We start from the raw sequence: 17203 nt of genomic DNA, 5'->3' as shown, positions 1-17203 counted from the left end.
CACACTTGTCAATACGAATCAAAATGCTTATGTTTGCAAAACTTATACAATTTAACACAAGACTAACTAAGTGATCTCAAAGTTCGCCAAACTATTTAGTTGCGATATATCAACCGGAAATTATTCTAAAACATTTCTACCAATAAAATAAATAGATTTCTTATGATAAAAATATATTTTCAAATTTGAATTCGTTTGTGGTAGATATCATGATGGAGAACAGCTGTTTATAAGTTACAAAAAAATACAGAAAAAAATGATCATGCTTGCATTACACCATTGATTTGTATCTGCCCGGGAAATCGTGATCCTCTTATTCTGTGTGTGTCCTTGTTTTCCTATGACGCACAATCAGCACTTGTCAGATGCGCAATTTTCAAACCGGTGGCGTTTGCCGGTGTTAACGAGTTCAACAAAATTTACAATCGGCAAAAAACTAACTTTTTTGTAAATTTATAACCCCAACAAGTGGTGGACAGGGAAGGGGTTTGTTGTATGTCTCGAAAAAACAAAAAGAAACAACCCATTGGACAAAATCGGCAATCAAAACAAGCCGAAGCGGATTTGTCCAACGAATTATGGGTCTCACCAGGAAAGCGGAGCCACCGACGTCGTACCTTCGTCATATAAAACCTGACCCATTACTAACCGGTCGCTTCATTCGTCTGTCGGTTGCCGTTCAAGCACAAGCCCCACATGCTGATTCGCACATTCGATCTGGTGTTTCGTGCTATTTACAGGTGACAGCGATCCCAACTGCCGGCTGGTGAGAATGAAGACCCAAATCCACACGATCAGCGTCCCGAGCGACGGATCGTACGACAATGAGGCGTTGAGCTGCTCCACGCTGGATATATCGACGCACAATGGAGAACCACACGGTGGTTTACGAGGATCGAACGAATTTATCTGTAAGTATCGAGAAGCGGGAAGAATCGAGGAGTTCAAGACGAGTTGAATGTGGAATGATATCGTTGAATATTGTGTATTTCCTCTAGTGTCAGATAGTGGACAGAAAATCAATTCGGATGATGATCAGGCAGGCCAGCTCCACCTGTGGCTTCAGAGGAAGGCGAAAAGTGCGTTCTCCGAGAAGATGATTAAAAAACGATTGCCAATTCTACGGTGGCTTCCGCAGTAAGTTAATCCGACTAGTTTGTGCGGATGTTGGGGTTCACCCAGGGCTAGTGTGGAATTAAGACGAACCCTTGTTCTTTGGCTCTTCCCCACCAGATACAACTCCACGGACGCAATCGGGGATTTAGTGGCGGGAATTACCGTCGGTCTCACGGTTATACCACAAGCTCTTGCCTATTCCGGTATCGCTGGACTTCCCGCCGCGGTTAGTATGGCGCTCGTTGCTTGACACGCACCTTTTACTAACCTGTTGTTTCCCTCTTTTTAATTCTCCCCCTTTCCCCCTCCCCCCCATCAGTACGGACTCTACGGGTCGTTCCTGGGCTGCATCGTGTACATTGTGTTCGGTAGCTGCAAAGATGTCCCGATGGGACCGACCGCCATCGCGTCGCTGCTCACGTTCCAAACGGCGGGCGGCAGCGTCGGTAGAGCGATACTGCTCTGCTTTCTGTCCGGCCTGGTCGAACTAATGATGGGCATACTTGGGCTAGGGTTTTTGGTCGATTTCGTGTCCGGTCCCGTCTCGTCGGGTTTTACGTCGGCCGTTTCGCTGATCATCGTTACCTCGCAGGTAAAGGACGTGCTCGGAATTTCCGCCTCGGGCTCGACGTTCCTCGAGATTTGGGGAAGCATTTTCAAGGACATTCACAATGTGCAAGTGTGGGACACTTTCCTCGGAATTACCTGCATCGCGGTACTGCTGATTATGAGGGTAAGTATCCGTTTTTAAAATTGTCTGTGTTTTGAAAATATCCTAATTTGTTACCACATACATTTTTAAAAAATGTTCGTAGATTATTGCTGGCCTCAAAGTTGGCCCGGCGGATGATGAGTTGAAATCCAAAAACCATCGCATTATTAACAAGATAATGTGGCTTGTTGGTACCTCGAGAAATGCGATCCTGGTAGTTGTTTGTGGCGCCATCGGGTATTCGTTCCAAGCGTCGGCCGCGGTTCCGTTCAAGCTGATCGGATACATTCCACCCGGTATGCCATCGTTCAAGGCACCACCCTTTTCGCTGACCGCCAACGAAACACTCAGTGGCCGCGAGGAGTCGTTTTCGGATATGGTGTCTAGTTTAGGGTCGGGCTTAATAGTGGTCCCATTGATAGCGCTAATGGAAAACATTGCTATCTGCAAGGCTTTCTGTAAGTATTTAGGGCATTTTCGGGGATGATTTTGACCGTGCGTGCGGTGTAATAAAATGTCTTTTACAAATTGAATTTAAATTTTAGCCAATGGAAAACCGGTGGACGCGACGCAGGAACTGATTGCTATCGGTCTCGCCAACATTGCCAACTCCTTCGTGCAGGGCTTCCCAGGTACCGGCTCGCTGAGCCGGAGTGCTGTCAACAATGCTTCCGGCGTGCGAACGCCAATGGGAAACATCTACACCATGGCACTGGTGGTGCTATCGTTGCTCTTCTTCACTCCATACTTTTCGTACATTCCGAGGGCGTCACTGGCGGCCGTAATCATTGCTGCGGTTGTGTTCATGGTGGAGGTGAAAGTGGTGAAGCCGATGTGGAGAAGTAAAAGTAAGGAGAATACCGAAAATAATGTTAAAGCAAATTGGATACAGTTTAGAAAAATGTTCTCTTTTTTCCCTCCCATTTCAGAAAGCGATTTGATACCCGGACTCGGGACGTTTATTGCCTGCTTGGTACTTCCGCTGGAAGCGGGTATTTTGTTCGGCGTGGGGCTTAATGTGGTATTCATTCTTTATCACGCTGCCCGACCAAAGATTTCCGTTGAGCGGCTCACGGTAAGTGTGACATCAAGTCCATGCAATGATTGAAATCTGTACAATGTGTCCCTCATTTGTCACTTCGCAGAGCCCTGGAGGAACGGAATATTTGATCATTACGCCCGATCGTTGTTTGATCTTCCCGTCGGTCGACTATGTCCGCAACCTGGTGACGAAACAATCCATCCGCCAGTCACTACCGGTAGTCATCGACTGTTCGCACGTGTACGGGGCCGATTTTACGGCAGCTACCGTAATCGATAGTATAACGCAAGATTTTGCGAAACGTGATCAACCATTGTTCTTCTACAATCTCAAGCCGAGCGTTTGCGCAACTTTCGAAGGTTTATCGCCGGCCGATTTTGTCGTATACTACCGCGAGGAACATCTGGACGATTTGCTGAAACAGCGTGCTTTTAAACCAAAGGAAGTGATTAGTGCCTAATGCCGTGTGTCATGGTATTGGGGAAAGCGCACGAAACGATATATTGAGCATCCCGACTTATGAACAACTACAGCGAACAGTATTAATGAAATCGAACGGATACCAGATCAGTGCCAGAACAATGGACCTCGGTTGGGTAGTATTAATGCCAACATTTCCTACTGTACATTCCCTTGAGTAACGAACATGGGGGGATCCCATTTAATTTTGGATGCAAAAATAATCGCTCTATTCTGCGTCAGATTAAATAAGAAAATAAATTATTGTCAATAGCTGGTTCTAAGACCATGCACATAAAAGAAAAAAAAGTTGATTGACAAACAAACTTAACATAAAAGTTGCTGTATAGTTAAAACATGGTTGATACTAAATCGTTACCACCATAAGGTTATTATTTAACATTTACTCTTGTGCTTGCGAAAGATGAAGCTTGATCGAATTATTTAAGGACGCACATGTTGTAGTTACGATAAGCTCGGCGATCGTCAGTCGGCGAAGATATTGCCAACCATTTTAAATGTACGCATTGTAGGCAATGCAAACTTAAGATACTGAATGGTATACTTGTTATATTTTATGATAAGATAAATAATAAAAACACAGAAAAATGCAAATCATGGTGTATTTTGAATTTAATATTGCTCATAAAAATATTATTAAATCATCCACCCCGAACCACGTTAGAAATCATGGACTTACGATTCCTAGGGTACGCTCTCCGGAATAAAGAACGACGGAAAAATGAACGACAATATACCGTTTAACATGTCCCAGTAACTCTCGTAGCAAAACGATCTAGAAATGTTGTGGTAGTAATAAACAACAGCTTAACGAAAGAAACCGAACATTTAAAATTGTTGTTTATGTGTGCTTTGTTCTAGCAACCTTGGTTTTTGGTAACTTTACAATGTAGTGATGAAAGTTGTGCCCGGAATTCGTTTGAACCAATCCGGATCCAACTTGTTGAATAATCCAAAAATAGAATGATACTATGAATTTCTTTCTGCCTAAAGTTATCCTTTTGAAATTGAAAAGTACAAATTACACAACACATATTTTCAGAAACGCTGAACAGAAGAAAAGAGAACGGTGGCTCATTTGGCGGGCCAACTCCCAGTGTCATATATATTCGTATTAAACGCGTGACAGAAATATTCTATAAGAAATGTACATTCAAGATACACTTTAAGGAGCTTACTGCTTTAACAGTTCCGGAGCGTTTAGCGATGGGATTCCAGTATCAGATCCGGTTCCCACTTCCCAACACTACACACATTGAGGATTGTAAACTGTCAAATATCGTTTCAAAACAACGTGTGTCGCGTGCTGCTAGTAATTGCCGGGTTAGTTCATATTTTACCCGATAAATATTGCTTCCAAACTCCATTGAACCATGAAACGCCTAACAGAAGAGCAAACGAAGGTTTTGTTTGAAAAACTTTCCAAGTAGTAAGTAGTATCTAGTGGAAAGATCGGTTCGTAGAAACTCAGGCATTGGAACACATGTTTATACTTCCAGCATTGGCACGAACGTAAAGTTGCTGATTGACCGATCGGATGGGACCTACTGTTTCCGTGAGAATAAATCCCGAGTGTACTATATGCCAGAAAAAATCCTAAAGCTGGCGCAAACAGTCCCAAGAGAAAACTTGGTTTCGGTCGGTACATGCTTCGGAAAGTTCACGAAAGGCAACAAGTTTATCCTACACATTACGGCGCTCGTGTACCTGGCACCATACGCACCGTACAAACTCTGGCTAAAGACATCTGCCGAGCAACAGTTCCTGTACGGTAATCATGTGGCGAAATCGGGCCTCGGTCGTATCACGGAAAACACACCCGTCTACCAGGGCGTGATAGTGATGTCCATGAACGATGTTCCGCTTGGCTTCGGTGTGACGGCGAAATCTACAAACGACTGCAAGGTGGCCGATCCGCTGGTAACGGTCTGTTTTCATCAGGCAGACATAGGTGAATACATTCGTTCGGAGGATACGTTAATTTGAGATGGTTGAATGAAAATATATTTTTAAACTGCTACCTAGCTTGTGTGTTTCATTTATTTACGTTATGTGCATCGGCAAGGTCTACGAAACGTGGTAATGCAGTCGGCCCACGATAAATGTCAGTTTGACAGAACGGATTGTTTTGGTTGAATTTTCGATATTTTTTTATATGAACAAAACAAATTCTGTAGGGGGGGACCTCCTAGAGCCGGTTAATCAGGTATTACTGCGGACCAGCGTAAAGTAACATTCAGTTGGGTAAACAGTGTACCGTGTATTTTCGAACGTATCGACGAACAATTCACGTTAAGCAGTCGTTCACAAACTCGTTCTTGTATTTTACAAGTCATTCAATTCGTTACTGTGGTGAAGTATTTGTTTTGTGTCAATTCATTCCTCTTGGACCGTTTCAAAGTCCAAACGCATCCCTTTGTTTGTGTTCGGTAGCGGAGTTTTACCACGAGCTTCGTTGAGTCGCGATTACGCGGGGCGCTGGAAATTGTCCGGTGTAAAAGTGGAACGGCCATCTAGTCTTGCGTAGAGGTCGTTGCTCTACGTACGTAAACATCGAGCCAAGTGAGCGGTTGCGTGAAATCGAGTGAAAGAAATCAAGCTTTATTGGCAAGGCGTAGTGTTTCGGAGCAATGAATCGTGAAAGTATCTACTTCCTTCCGGAGGGAAGCACGGAGAGCACCTTTTGCTACGATGAGGATCGTCCCCGGCTGCCCCTGCCAAAGCTAGACCACACCCTGAAGCGATACCTGGAGTCGTTGAAACCGTTCGGGTCGGCGGAAGAGTTGGAAAACTCCAAAAAGATCATCGAGACGTTCCGTAAAGGTGTCGGGGCGAAGCTCCAGGCGATTCTCGAGGCGAAGGCCGCGAAGGAAAAAAATTGGGTAAGTGTGTATTATCATCCCCACGGGTCGCGGTCAGGGTCCACTGGTTTAGTGCTATCTCTTCCAGCGAGGCGTGTGTAATATTTTTTGGCATATTTAATCAAGCAAAGATAATGATAAAACACGGTTTAGTTGTGTGTGCGCCACTGTCCCCGCGGCGGGTAAAGTTCAGTCGGTATCACCGGATACCGCCTCCATCTTTCCCGTCACCGCGTGCCGATGGCCATCCGTATGGGCGAGCAAGCGATCAATCCAAAAGGCGGCAGCGTGTCGGCCTTGCTGCATGAGGTTGTTTCGATGATTTTGCAGCTGAAGCCTGAGGGTAGGCGATGGCAGGAACCGTGGTCCATACAGCATGCTGCGTAATATTTCTCTTCGCAGGTCCAAGGGAATCTCGTACGGGATACCGCTGTCTGCACCGGCCGAATTGGTGAGGTTGTCGATGCCATTCGACCCCTCCTTGTCCTGCAGCATCGTTTTGAAGGCGTCCTTCAGGGCGGCCTGTACTTGCACTTGAAGATTCACGTCAAACTGGTCGAGAAACTGCGCGATGTTACTTTGCGATGGGAGAGACTTCTCCAATGTACGCCGGCAATCTTCCGGCAGGCCGTCGTTATTCGGTGCGGTGACATCGTATCTGGCCAGACAGTACACAATGATATCCTCCGGACCATGGTCGGCGGAAGCGAACCCGACCAATAGCGTCACAACCAGAGACACGAATATCGTTTCTTTCGTCATGTGCACGTTTGAACTAAATGGGTCAACTAAAAATGAAAACAAACTTCTCCACCATTAGTTCGACATCGAGCAACCCTGCTCGGTAGTGCTTTTGGGACCATGTCCTGCTGATAAGATGTTAGATAACAATCAACACCTGTCGTATGATATGAATTCCGCTAGAGATGGTTCGTGTTTTGCACTGTTTGTCTCTTTGACTGCGGAAAAACCAACATATGATGCTTGTTCTTGTCAGGTGGGAAAACAAAGCAGCAACGTTTGTTGTGTTCCAGGATGATTCACTTCCGGAAATGACGGTCCAAAAGATACTGATGGTGACAAGTAAATTTATTTAATGGAACTGTTTGCTCTGCAAGATAGGAATCCCAGTTTTTAGTATAAAAAGCGTCTTAGTTGGCTGTGAAAGAACAGTGAAGATCCACACGAAGTGAATAGAACAATGAAAGGACTAGCGATCGTCGTACTTGCCCTGGTGGCTGTTGGAGTGTCGGCGCGCCCCCCGAATGCGGAGGTGCTCGAAAAAATTCAATCGCAGCTAGCGATGCTGCCGGCAGATATCCGTGAGGAACTGGAAACCGCCATCCGCAACCGTGAAAAGCCCTCGCCGGCGTTCTTCGAGAAGGTGCGTCAGCAGTTGCTCACCCAGGTGCAGGAGAACCAGCGCTTCCGGGAGTTCGTGGAGCAGAAGTACAATCAATTCCTTGGCCTCCTCACGCCGGAGCTACGCGACGAGGTGGACAGTATGGTGCGAGAGTGGATTGTAAATGGTGGTGAGCCGCAAGCCACCGAGGAGCTGGAGGAAAAAATGAAGCAACACTTCGAGCAGCTGAAGCAGGCTCACTATGAGTCGTTCCTGTCTAAACTGAGCCCGGGACTGCGCGAGCAGGTCCAGGCTGCCCTAAGCCAGGCACAGCACGGTCGTCCACATTTCGATCGTGAGCTGGTCGATTCTATCCGTCAACACTTCCAGCGTGTTCCTCAGCCGCTGTAAGATTGGAGTCTTAATCAGCCAGTGACATTAAAATCGTGAAAGATTAGCAAAATAAAAATCAAGTTAATAATAATTTGAAACGACGTAAAAATTCAGTGAAAGAACTTAATGAAGCATATGGGAGCGCCAAAAAAAAGGTGCAAATCCACGTTTTTATACATTGAACAAAATTGGGTACTTTGTTTAAAACAAAATCATACTATTCCGGAGTACAATTTTATTCAACATGATTTTGATCATCATTGAAGAATTTCATCGGCATTGTTTGTTAAAGATTCATATTTAAGAAATTTCATTTCATTTTATATACCGCGCTGCTTCAACATGATGACTATAATATGGGATTTTTAAAGGTGTTAATCATACACTTCAATGTGTCATCTATCGTAACGAATTGAAATAGAATGCAACATTCTTATCATTTCAGGTGGATAAATGGTGGGAAGACTATGCGTACTGCACCTTGCGGATGCCACTGATTCCATACTGCGTGATGGTGCAACCGCTGCTATTGAACACCGTTGGACTCGAGACGGTTCCGGAAAACTTCCTCAAGGGTCCCGCCACTTGCATGCATCACAACATGGTATTTTGGAAGTTGTTGCGCACGGAACGTCTGCGCCCTATCGCCAGCGTGGACAAAAAGACCGTTTTCTCGGCCGAACAGTACCGCCGGCTGTACAATACCGTGCGCACACCCGGCCTCGAGATGGACAAGGTGGAGTGTCACTTTCGGACGGAGCGGGAAGGCCCGTGTCCGTCGCACATTATCGTGCTGTACGGTGGCCGTATCTTCAAAGTGCCCGGATTGGACGGCAACGGTGATCCGCTAAGCCCGCAGGATTTTCTTTTCAGCCTGCAGCAAATTCAGCTGAAAGTGGAAGGAGAAAGTGTGCAGCATGCGGGATTACCGGTTCTGACGAACGACGATCGGACCACGTGGGCAAAGAACCGACAGCACCTGGTGGAACTTTCGTCCCGCAACCGGGAGTTGCTGTTGGAGGTGGAAAGTGCCGTCGCGTTGATGATCTTGGACACACATAGCCCGCAAGATTTGTCCGACTTGGCCCAGCTGGCACTAACCGGTGACGTCCGTTCGAAATGGGCGGACAAAAGCTGCGGTACGATCGCGTTCCAAAACGGTCAAATGGGTTGCTATGGTGAGCACTGTTGCTACGATGGGTCGATTTCGATTTCCATCAGCCTGTACGTGATGATGAGCATCGCGGAGGAAGGTGTACCGGATTGGAGCGTACCAGCCAAGAATCTTCATTTCCCGGAGGAACTGGTGTTCGATTTGGATGATACTCTGCGCGAAGAAATTGTTCGAATGGAGAAAGTTTCCGACGAAATGGTAATTATTTTGTAGTCTGGAGGAATCAACTGGTTGATCATTTGAATTTTCTTCTTTTGCAGAAAAATAGCGTCATAGTTTCGATGGATCAGTTCCAAGATTACGGGAAAGCGTTTATGAAACAGCACAAAATCCACCCGGATGCATACGTGCAAACTGCACTGCTGCTTACCTACTACCGGCTGCATGGGACGTTTGCCCCGACGTACGAAACGGCCATGATGCGGCAGTACTACAAGGGACGCACCGAAACGTGTCGCTCCTGTAGCATCGAGACTGTCAATTTTATCGAAGCGATGCAAGATTCCAACCAAAGTTCAGCGAGCAAAGCGAAACTATTCAAGCTGGCTGCTAATCGCCAGATGGAACTGATGAACGAGGCACGCCGAGGAAACGGAATCGATCGTCATCTGTTTGGGCTCTGGTGCGTAGCATTCGACAACGGGATACCCACGCCGGAACTGTACGACGATCCGCTATACAGCAAGAGTGGTGGCGGAGGAAACTTTATACTGTCGACCAGTACGCTCGGTTACACGATCAATTGTGGATTCGTGGCCCCGATGTGCATGGACGGATACGGTTGTTTCTACACCATGCTCGAGGACAGCATTTGGGCCATTTTTTCGGCCTATCGTGAAAGCACCGTCACCAGCGGTCACAAATTTCAGCAAACATTCCACCAGGTCATGCTGGACCTGAAAAGTCTGCTGGAGCAGAGCGAGGGACACAACAAGCTTTAAGAAATTGTATTCTTTTATTTCTAAAAACGATTCTTTGGGTTGGGGTTGGACAGTCAGCACAAAACGACGACCAAGGTAGAGGGCTAATTACGTTTTAATAATCGGAACAAATTTTACTAAAGGCTATTGTAAACGAATAAAACAAAATGTTTATTTTTTATGCTTTATGCACTTGTTATATATAAAAAAATACCTATCGTTTATACGTCTTTTAGTTTTGTACTTCGTTTGAAACGTATATCACACGGGGTGCGTCTGGGTTATGAAAAACGTGTTTAAATTTATCGTTTTACAGCAGGTGTTTAAAAGTGTGGCATCAGTGTGAATCTAAAATCATATATAGATGATTTCTAAAAAGCTTATGAGTTTTTAACATTTACCTGGCTAAAAGATATAAATACATCAATGAAATTGTATTTGTATTTGTATTTATATGTAAGGGCTATTTGATATGGAGCAAAGCTGAAGCAAAGTTTTGAAAAATGAGATTACATTATTGAACAATAATTTTCTTGTGTGATAACATTCCTCATGGAAACATTGTGTGGTGTGGTGCGTGAAAAAAACAGTTTTATCAACATTTAACACCATTTTTAATAAGTTGCTTTGCAGATAAAATCTAAAGCGTATTAATTTATTATAAATCGTTTTTTTTCTTTTAACATTTATGAAATTATATTATTCTGCTATCCTAGTACTATTCTGAATTGTTATATGATTTCTGATCAACAAAAATTAAATTTTTACTATCTTCCTATGACAGATTGTCAATAAACTTTTTTTTTGGTTTTTTCGTTATAGGCCTGCCGTCGAATAATTAGGAGTATGCTGTACATCCAAGAGGTAAATTTACATTTTGTTAATATTATTTGCAATTTTGCTCGAATGGTACGCGTCGACAAGGAACTCCGATCTTGGAACTCATGGATGCACATCGTTTAACTCATTCAATTTCGATTGAACTGCTTTTGAATGTATTTGCTATGCGTTACAAAACACATAAAGAGGAGCACTACAGGCACGATAGATTACTAATGGTGTTTATTTTTACTCATCCATCTAATTTTTGCATGACATTTGAACCCATTAGAAGATAAAATTCATGCCAGCAAAATTAATTAATTAATTTTTGATTATCGCTTTCACGGTGGGATTAGTAACTTGTTTGCGTACGGTTCGTTTTTATACACGTTTTACGAATGGTTCAACGATATTTAATATGAATCTGCTGTGATGTCCCGATACGAAGCAATCGTTAACATTCAGGCCACCAAGATGATGCCGAATGTAATTAACGAGAGCATATCACCAATCAACTGCCAGCCAAAATGTCCTGGTTGAAGCCATGCGGTTAATTAGTGGGGATTGTGGTTAGTGATTTGACACCATAAATGCACACGGTAGGTGTCTTTTAAATTGAGGTAAAATGTTCGGTACTGTTTTGTGTCTGTGTGTCATTCTCCGTATACAACTTGGCCTTATTAAAAACGTTTTTGGAGATTAATTCAATTGGTCTTTCTCGGTTGGTAGCGCTACAAGTACAGTTTAGCTATCACCGATGGATCCAAAGTTCACCGCACTAATTTAAGAAGAAATCGCAAACTGTGTCCTTGTGCAGCTGATGCCTTAGTGACAGAATGGCCACACATTGTCATGCGACATGCATTGAATTCGGACTTGTTCTCATAAAGTAATCGATCGGTGACATAACAATGGTCTTCAGGGAAGGTACCTTTGGCGGGGATGCACGTGATCCTTCAGTCGGATGATTCACCACGAGCTGCACGGTACAGTTTGTAGATAAGACATTATGCTAATTGCGTTTAGCGACAGGAAGAAGATGATTCAATTAAGACACCGTGTTCGATTGGCGCCCGATATTTGGCCATGGGAAGATAAGAAACCTGGATGGGTATAAAAGACATCTGGCTAGACCAGTCCAGAAGTTAGTCAGAGACTACATTCGTAGGACATTCAAGATGAAGGCACATACGGTTCTGCTTCTCCTCGTCGCCAGCAGCTGCTGCTTGGCCTCACCGGTTCCACGATCGGTGCAGACACGTCGTGAAATCCCGGAGGAGACCCTCGATCTGATCTACGACTCGTTCGTGACCGTCTTCCGTACCGTGCAGGCAACTTATCCGCCCGAGCTGCTGCAACAGATCGCCAAGGAACTGCTGGCTACTGGTGGACATTTTGATTTCACCGGGGAGCTGAGCGAGCAGTTGAACGAAAAGACTGTCGAACTGCGTGCGAATCTGAAGTATGCGCTGGAGGACATTGCATTGTCCGCCGCCGGGCTTGATCCGTCCGACGAGGTGATCGTTGGTAAGGTTCACGACTATCTGGACTACGCTGTCGATGTGCTGATCAACGCGGTCCCGATGGATGTTGTCGAGGCCCTGGTGGTGGAGGTGCTGGCGAAGGAGGGCTCGTTCGATTTTACCCCCGAGCTGGAGGCAGCACTGGCGGGGGCACTGGCCGACGCTAAGGTGCAGCTGCGTCAGATCGTTGACTACGAGTTCGAATTGTTCGAGGACCTGATCGAGTTGGATGATGAGATGCGGGCTTTGATCGACCAGATCATCGACTACATGGCTGACGAAACCTACCAGGCGATTCCATGGAAGCTGCTGGAAGACATCGTGTACGAGGTGATCGAGAACGAGGGCACGATCGACCTGTCCGATGCTCTGAACGAGCGCATCGAGGAGACGCTCGAGTCCCTGCGACAGAGGCTGCGCGAAGTGTTGGAAACACTGGAATCCTTCTTCCCCGCGTCGCTGAAATCCTTGTTCTAAGCTTTTGGGCGATTTGCTTGAGAGGCAGTCAGGGTGTTTGATAAGATTTTTTTCGGATTGAAATAAACACACAACCTAATGAAACTAAATGTTATTTTATTGTTTCTTCACCAACTGGGGGAACAGTTTCTTGAGTGCCTGCTCAATGTTGATGTCTTCGTTCATCTTTGGATGGTCGTCTGCCTCCTTCGCGTCGGATGTTTCTGTCGATGCGGCCGTGGAGGGTTCCATAGATCCGGCGAGTTTCCGGAACAGTTCCACATCGCCCGTCGACGACAGAAGCAACGCGAGAATGTTCACGTAGTCCTGGTTGATTTCGTTCTCAATATTAGCCGTTACGTTAACGTTTACGTTGACGAAGTCACCGAAGGTGTTACCCGTAATGGTAATGGGATCACCGGACGCCATCACCAACGTTACGGAAGAAATAATGGTCAAAGCGAGAACTATTGCGCAACGATTCATCTTGCTGTAATGTGTACACTCACGTCGCTAGCGGTCCTTTTTATATGATGGACTCTTGACAAGTGAACCGGGGGCTCTAAGCAGATCGAATGGTTACCATCGAGTGGTGACAGCATAATCTCGGCAGACATATCTATCATATCAGCATCCGGTCAATAGCATCTCGCCTCGCAAGCATACACACGCATATCAGAGAAGCAAACGAGCTTCATTTCGCTATCTTTGCTTTCCGCTGGACAAAGAAGCATATTGTGTTGCACTGCTATAAGGAGATAACTGTTTGCATTCGAATAAACAATAACATCTTAGGCAGGCGCTGCTAGACTATTGTTTGCACGTTATCAGAGCGAAGGTGAAACGTGATGCTAACAGATACAATTATGCAACACGAGAGCTTTGCGCATTGCTGTTTGTTCAGCTTCGCCAATCAAGGATAATTATTTTCATCGCAAGATAACGAGATGGTGAGGGCTATTTTTAGCGTGAAAGGGAGGTTATTTTCCATAGCCATCACTACAGGCATTAAATTGTTTTCAAATAAGATCATGAAGAAGATCCGGTTAAAATCTTCCAATTTGAAGAAACCGTAGAGATCTTTGACTACCCGTGATCAGTACTTAATTGAAATTGATTGCTAATCACTAAAATAAATGTATATTATAAATATAATTAAAATTTGTCTCATAAAGTTTCATTCAAAAAATTTAAAACATTTAATCTTCTGTACAAGGTGCGTGACACATTTTTCCGATAAATTTAAGAAAATTATTTTTCATGTTGTATGGATCGAAATATGTAAAGGTTATTATTTTACGTATCCGAAAAAAATAACCAGAGATAAGTAAACGTATCAATGTTGACCTAAGAGAGCATTCTTTCGGTTACCGTCCTTTTATCTCGTGCAGGATAGTTAAGAATAAAGGATATTGTAAGATCGATAAATGAACAGAAATGAAGGTTTTTTTTAATGAATAGCACAAGTCTAAACGTGCCTAGCAAGGATGTGCTTCTAAAACTAGTCATTAAATCTCATTAGGGTATCGTCAAACTTTGGTAAAAAATTGATAACATCGATCGGGTATCTTTAGACGTCGTCAAAAAAGTTGTCAGACCAAAGGCCAGTTTGTTTTGGATTTGTATACGATATCTACATTTCTACAGCAGTGACCATAGTTTAAGGGCGGACACTCGACATGTTCAAGTTTGGCCTATCTATTTAAATACCATGTGTACTTTGCGTGTGATCTTTGCGATACTTTCACCGACTATACAAACTCCTATACACTAGCTCTGGCGCGAAATAAAATATCGGTCACGTTTTCTACTTCCTGCTTAGTTTTTTTCTGATTCTTAAAACAATAACCATTCCATTTACCTGAACGTTGTAACCCAAAAATGAGAAATAATTTGTTAAATTTCACTACACAAATTCGTTACGCACCGTGTATAATCATTTTGATTAAACTATTTTCCGCAATTGAACTCGCCCCATTGGTAACAATTTAATTGAATACATATTCTCAGTATTGTAATTTTTAATTTGTACCTTTTTCGTAATAAATCAATTTTATATCAGTTGGATGGATTTCAGTTTTTATTAAGTTAGTTTCGCTCCGATGTTTATAGTTTTTCATTACTACCCCGCATTGCACTACAACACAATTGAAACATGATTCATGCTAATATTTTCCATGAATATTTATACAGTTTACAGTATTAAAATTCATCAAATTACGATTCAATTGAACTATTTATTTCCACCGAGGAAATAAAAAGGAACGGCGCCATTATTTCGGTTCTTTGAATTCAGCCAATCGGTTTCCGGGTAGATGTTTTTGTGATCATCTACAAACTTGTGAAACGAAATACATTTTAGAACAATTTTCCGGGAGGTCTGTAGGGTATGGTATACAAAGCCCAGAAAGGGATTCCTGTTGTTTATAACTTTTTTGGAGGTAGTTGTGCGAGCTCTAGCAATTTCATAATCGGCATTGATCGCACACTTTTATCGGTGGAAAGCGAGTGAAAAAAGACAAAATCCTCAACGGAAACAATAATGACAGCAACAATTTATGCATTGAGTGTTTATTTTCTTATTTTTCGCTGTTTGACATTTTGCTTTGCGCGATATGCGCGTGTCCGGAGATTCGACAAATCATGCCATTCGGTCAATGAGTCAGCGGCGCTGGCAAACGGACACGGAAAACCGAAAAACAAATCTGAAGTTGTGCAGTTCGGATAACCGTGGCAGATAACACTGTAGTGAAAAACAAAAAAAAAAAAAAAAAACAATCCAACCAAAAGGGGTCCGATTGCGCGTGTATGCAACCGGTTTTCCGGAATCCGACCAACACCGGTTCCGTACCTGCCCGTCGGAAGTGGTTAACATATCAGTAGAATTGAACAAAAAGGACACATCATACAACCTCACATACACACACAGAAACACGCACTCATGCAATCACGCATCGGAGGTACGACTTTTCCGGACATAAAAGACGCAAATTAATTTCCTCCTACATAAACCATCATTTTCCACCAGTTTCCCAGCCAAGTCCAGCTGCAGCCCGCCCGCGGGTGGAAGGGGATCATGCAAGAAAAACAATCGGAATTTTGTGCGAATCCTCGGGGGCTCTTGTCGTGCGCAGGGTTTTTATTTTTCCCGCTTTTCCCAAAACCTTGTTCCACGTCGTGTGGAAGTTCTTTTTTTTTTGGTTTGTGTGTTGATTTTAATTTTGTTTTCAGAGGATGTAAATGTGTCACAAACATCGCTTATGCGGAGAGCCTTACCCATGGGGGCCATCCCGCACTGGACCCGCTTGCCGGCCCGCCGTGGAGGGCGCGTGGAATGAAAAATTTATCGATAATTGTCGTAGACATTTTAATGAAACATACGGTTTAATTAAAAAATATTCATTATTTTCCATTACCATAATTCAATTTAATTTATGTGTTTACAAATAATTAAATCCTTCGGCGGCGCGTCCTTCCGGTCGGACGCGGCGGTGCTGTGCGTGTCCGATTTTGGGGAACCACCACTGGCTACCATTTCCCGCCCCGTCTCACGTACTGCGCCAGGGCCCGCCGGACGTCGGCCATTTCGATGCCGTAGTCGCCGTACTGGTTCAGCGCGCACACCAGCACCTGCACCAGCTCGGCGGACACGTTGGTAATTCGGGTGGTGTTGGTCACCTTCACGTTGATGCTGATAATGTCACCGACGATGCTGTCTCGGATGCTGATCGGTCCGCTCACTTCCTTTCCGCCGACACTGCCGAAGCCGCCGATGTCCAGCAGGCTGGAGAGGGGATCGGGATCGGCCGGCGCCACACCGCCGACGGTGAGCACCAGAAGCACAACTGGCCACAGCGCCGTGGCCCGCGTGGGCTGCATTGTTTTCCACTTCGAAGTTCCTCTCCTCGAAAACCTCAGCGGTCCGATTGATTCGCTCGATAGCGAAGAACTGACGTGGATAGGGCGCTGACAGCGGGTAGGCCCGACCTGCGAGGAGTAGGAAAAGTGAACCCCGTTTCCGTCGTCGGCGGAAAGGACCCAGGGGTGATTAGATAGCGTTGAGAGCGGTCGGCCGCGATCACCTTCGTGCGACCACAATCAAAGGCTTAGGGCCGAACGATAACGAATTGTGATCGACCATCGCGCAAATTGATTGCCATCCGGGTGTTAAACCGTCGAAACACTTCCACTGCGCTGGTGCGTAAATTATTCAACTCCTCCGATGCGCGCCCACTCCATTCAGTAAAGATCGAACCGTTCAACATGAAGGTGGTTCTTGTGCTTGCAGCTTCGCTTGTTCTGCTCGTCGGCGATGTTCCGTCCCGCGCCGTCGGCTCTCCCGTCCCGGGCTTCGCCGGGCTG

The 17203-nt window shown here is 44.8% G+C and overlaps 3 protein-coding genes across 3 annotated transcripts; all 3 read left to right on the top strand.

Moving 5' to 3' along the window:
• Positions 1–736: 736 nt before the first annotated feature.
• LOC131287354 (sodium-independent sulfate anion transporter) lies at positions 737–3448 on the top strand (the record flags this gene model as incomplete). Its single annotated transcript, XM_058316396.1, has 8 exons — positions 737–911; positions 999–1137; positions 1234–1342; positions 1436–1849; positions 1932–2286; positions 2374–2676; positions 2758–2903; positions 2974–3448. Coding segments are annotated over 8 exons (1998 nt in total), but the record flags the coding sequence as incomplete, so codon positions are not given.
• A 1275-nt stretch (positions 3449–4723) lies between these two features.
• On the top strand, positions 4724–5374 carry LOC131287921 (60S ribosome subunit biogenesis protein NIP7 homolog). The gene is made up of 2 exons (XM_058317015.1): positions 4724–4779; positions 4850–5374. Exons 1-2 carry the CDS (start codon positions 4724–4726, stop codon positions 5334–5336), a joined length of 543 nt encoding a protein of 180 aa, XP_058172998.1. The 3' UTR covers positions 5337–5374.
• Positions 5375–5578: 204 nt separating this feature from the next.
• On the top strand, positions 5579–10179 carry LOC131286920 (peroxisomal carnitine O-octanoyltransferase). Its single transcript, XM_058315931.1, has 3 exons — positions 5579–6232; positions 8392–9318; positions 9381–10179. Exons 1-3 carry the CDS (start codon positions 5981–5983, stop codon positions 10059–10061), a joined length of 1860 nt encoding a protein of 619 aa, XP_058171914.1. The 5' UTR covers positions 5579–5980; the 3' UTR covers positions 10062–10179.
• Positions 10180–17203: the final 7024 nt, after the last annotated feature.

The sequence above is a fragment of the Anopheles ziemanni genome, chromosome 3 (genome assembly GCF_943734765.1).
Source record: "Anopheles ziemanni chromosome 3, idAnoZiCoDA_A2_x.2, whole genome shotgun sequence".
In the NCBI taxonomy this organism is placed as follows: Eukaryota; Metazoa; Arthropoda; class Insecta; order Diptera; family Culicidae; genus Anopheles; species Anopheles ziemanni.
Note: the sequence above shows the minus strand (reverse complement) of the source record. Positions and strands in the feature narration are given on the sequence as shown.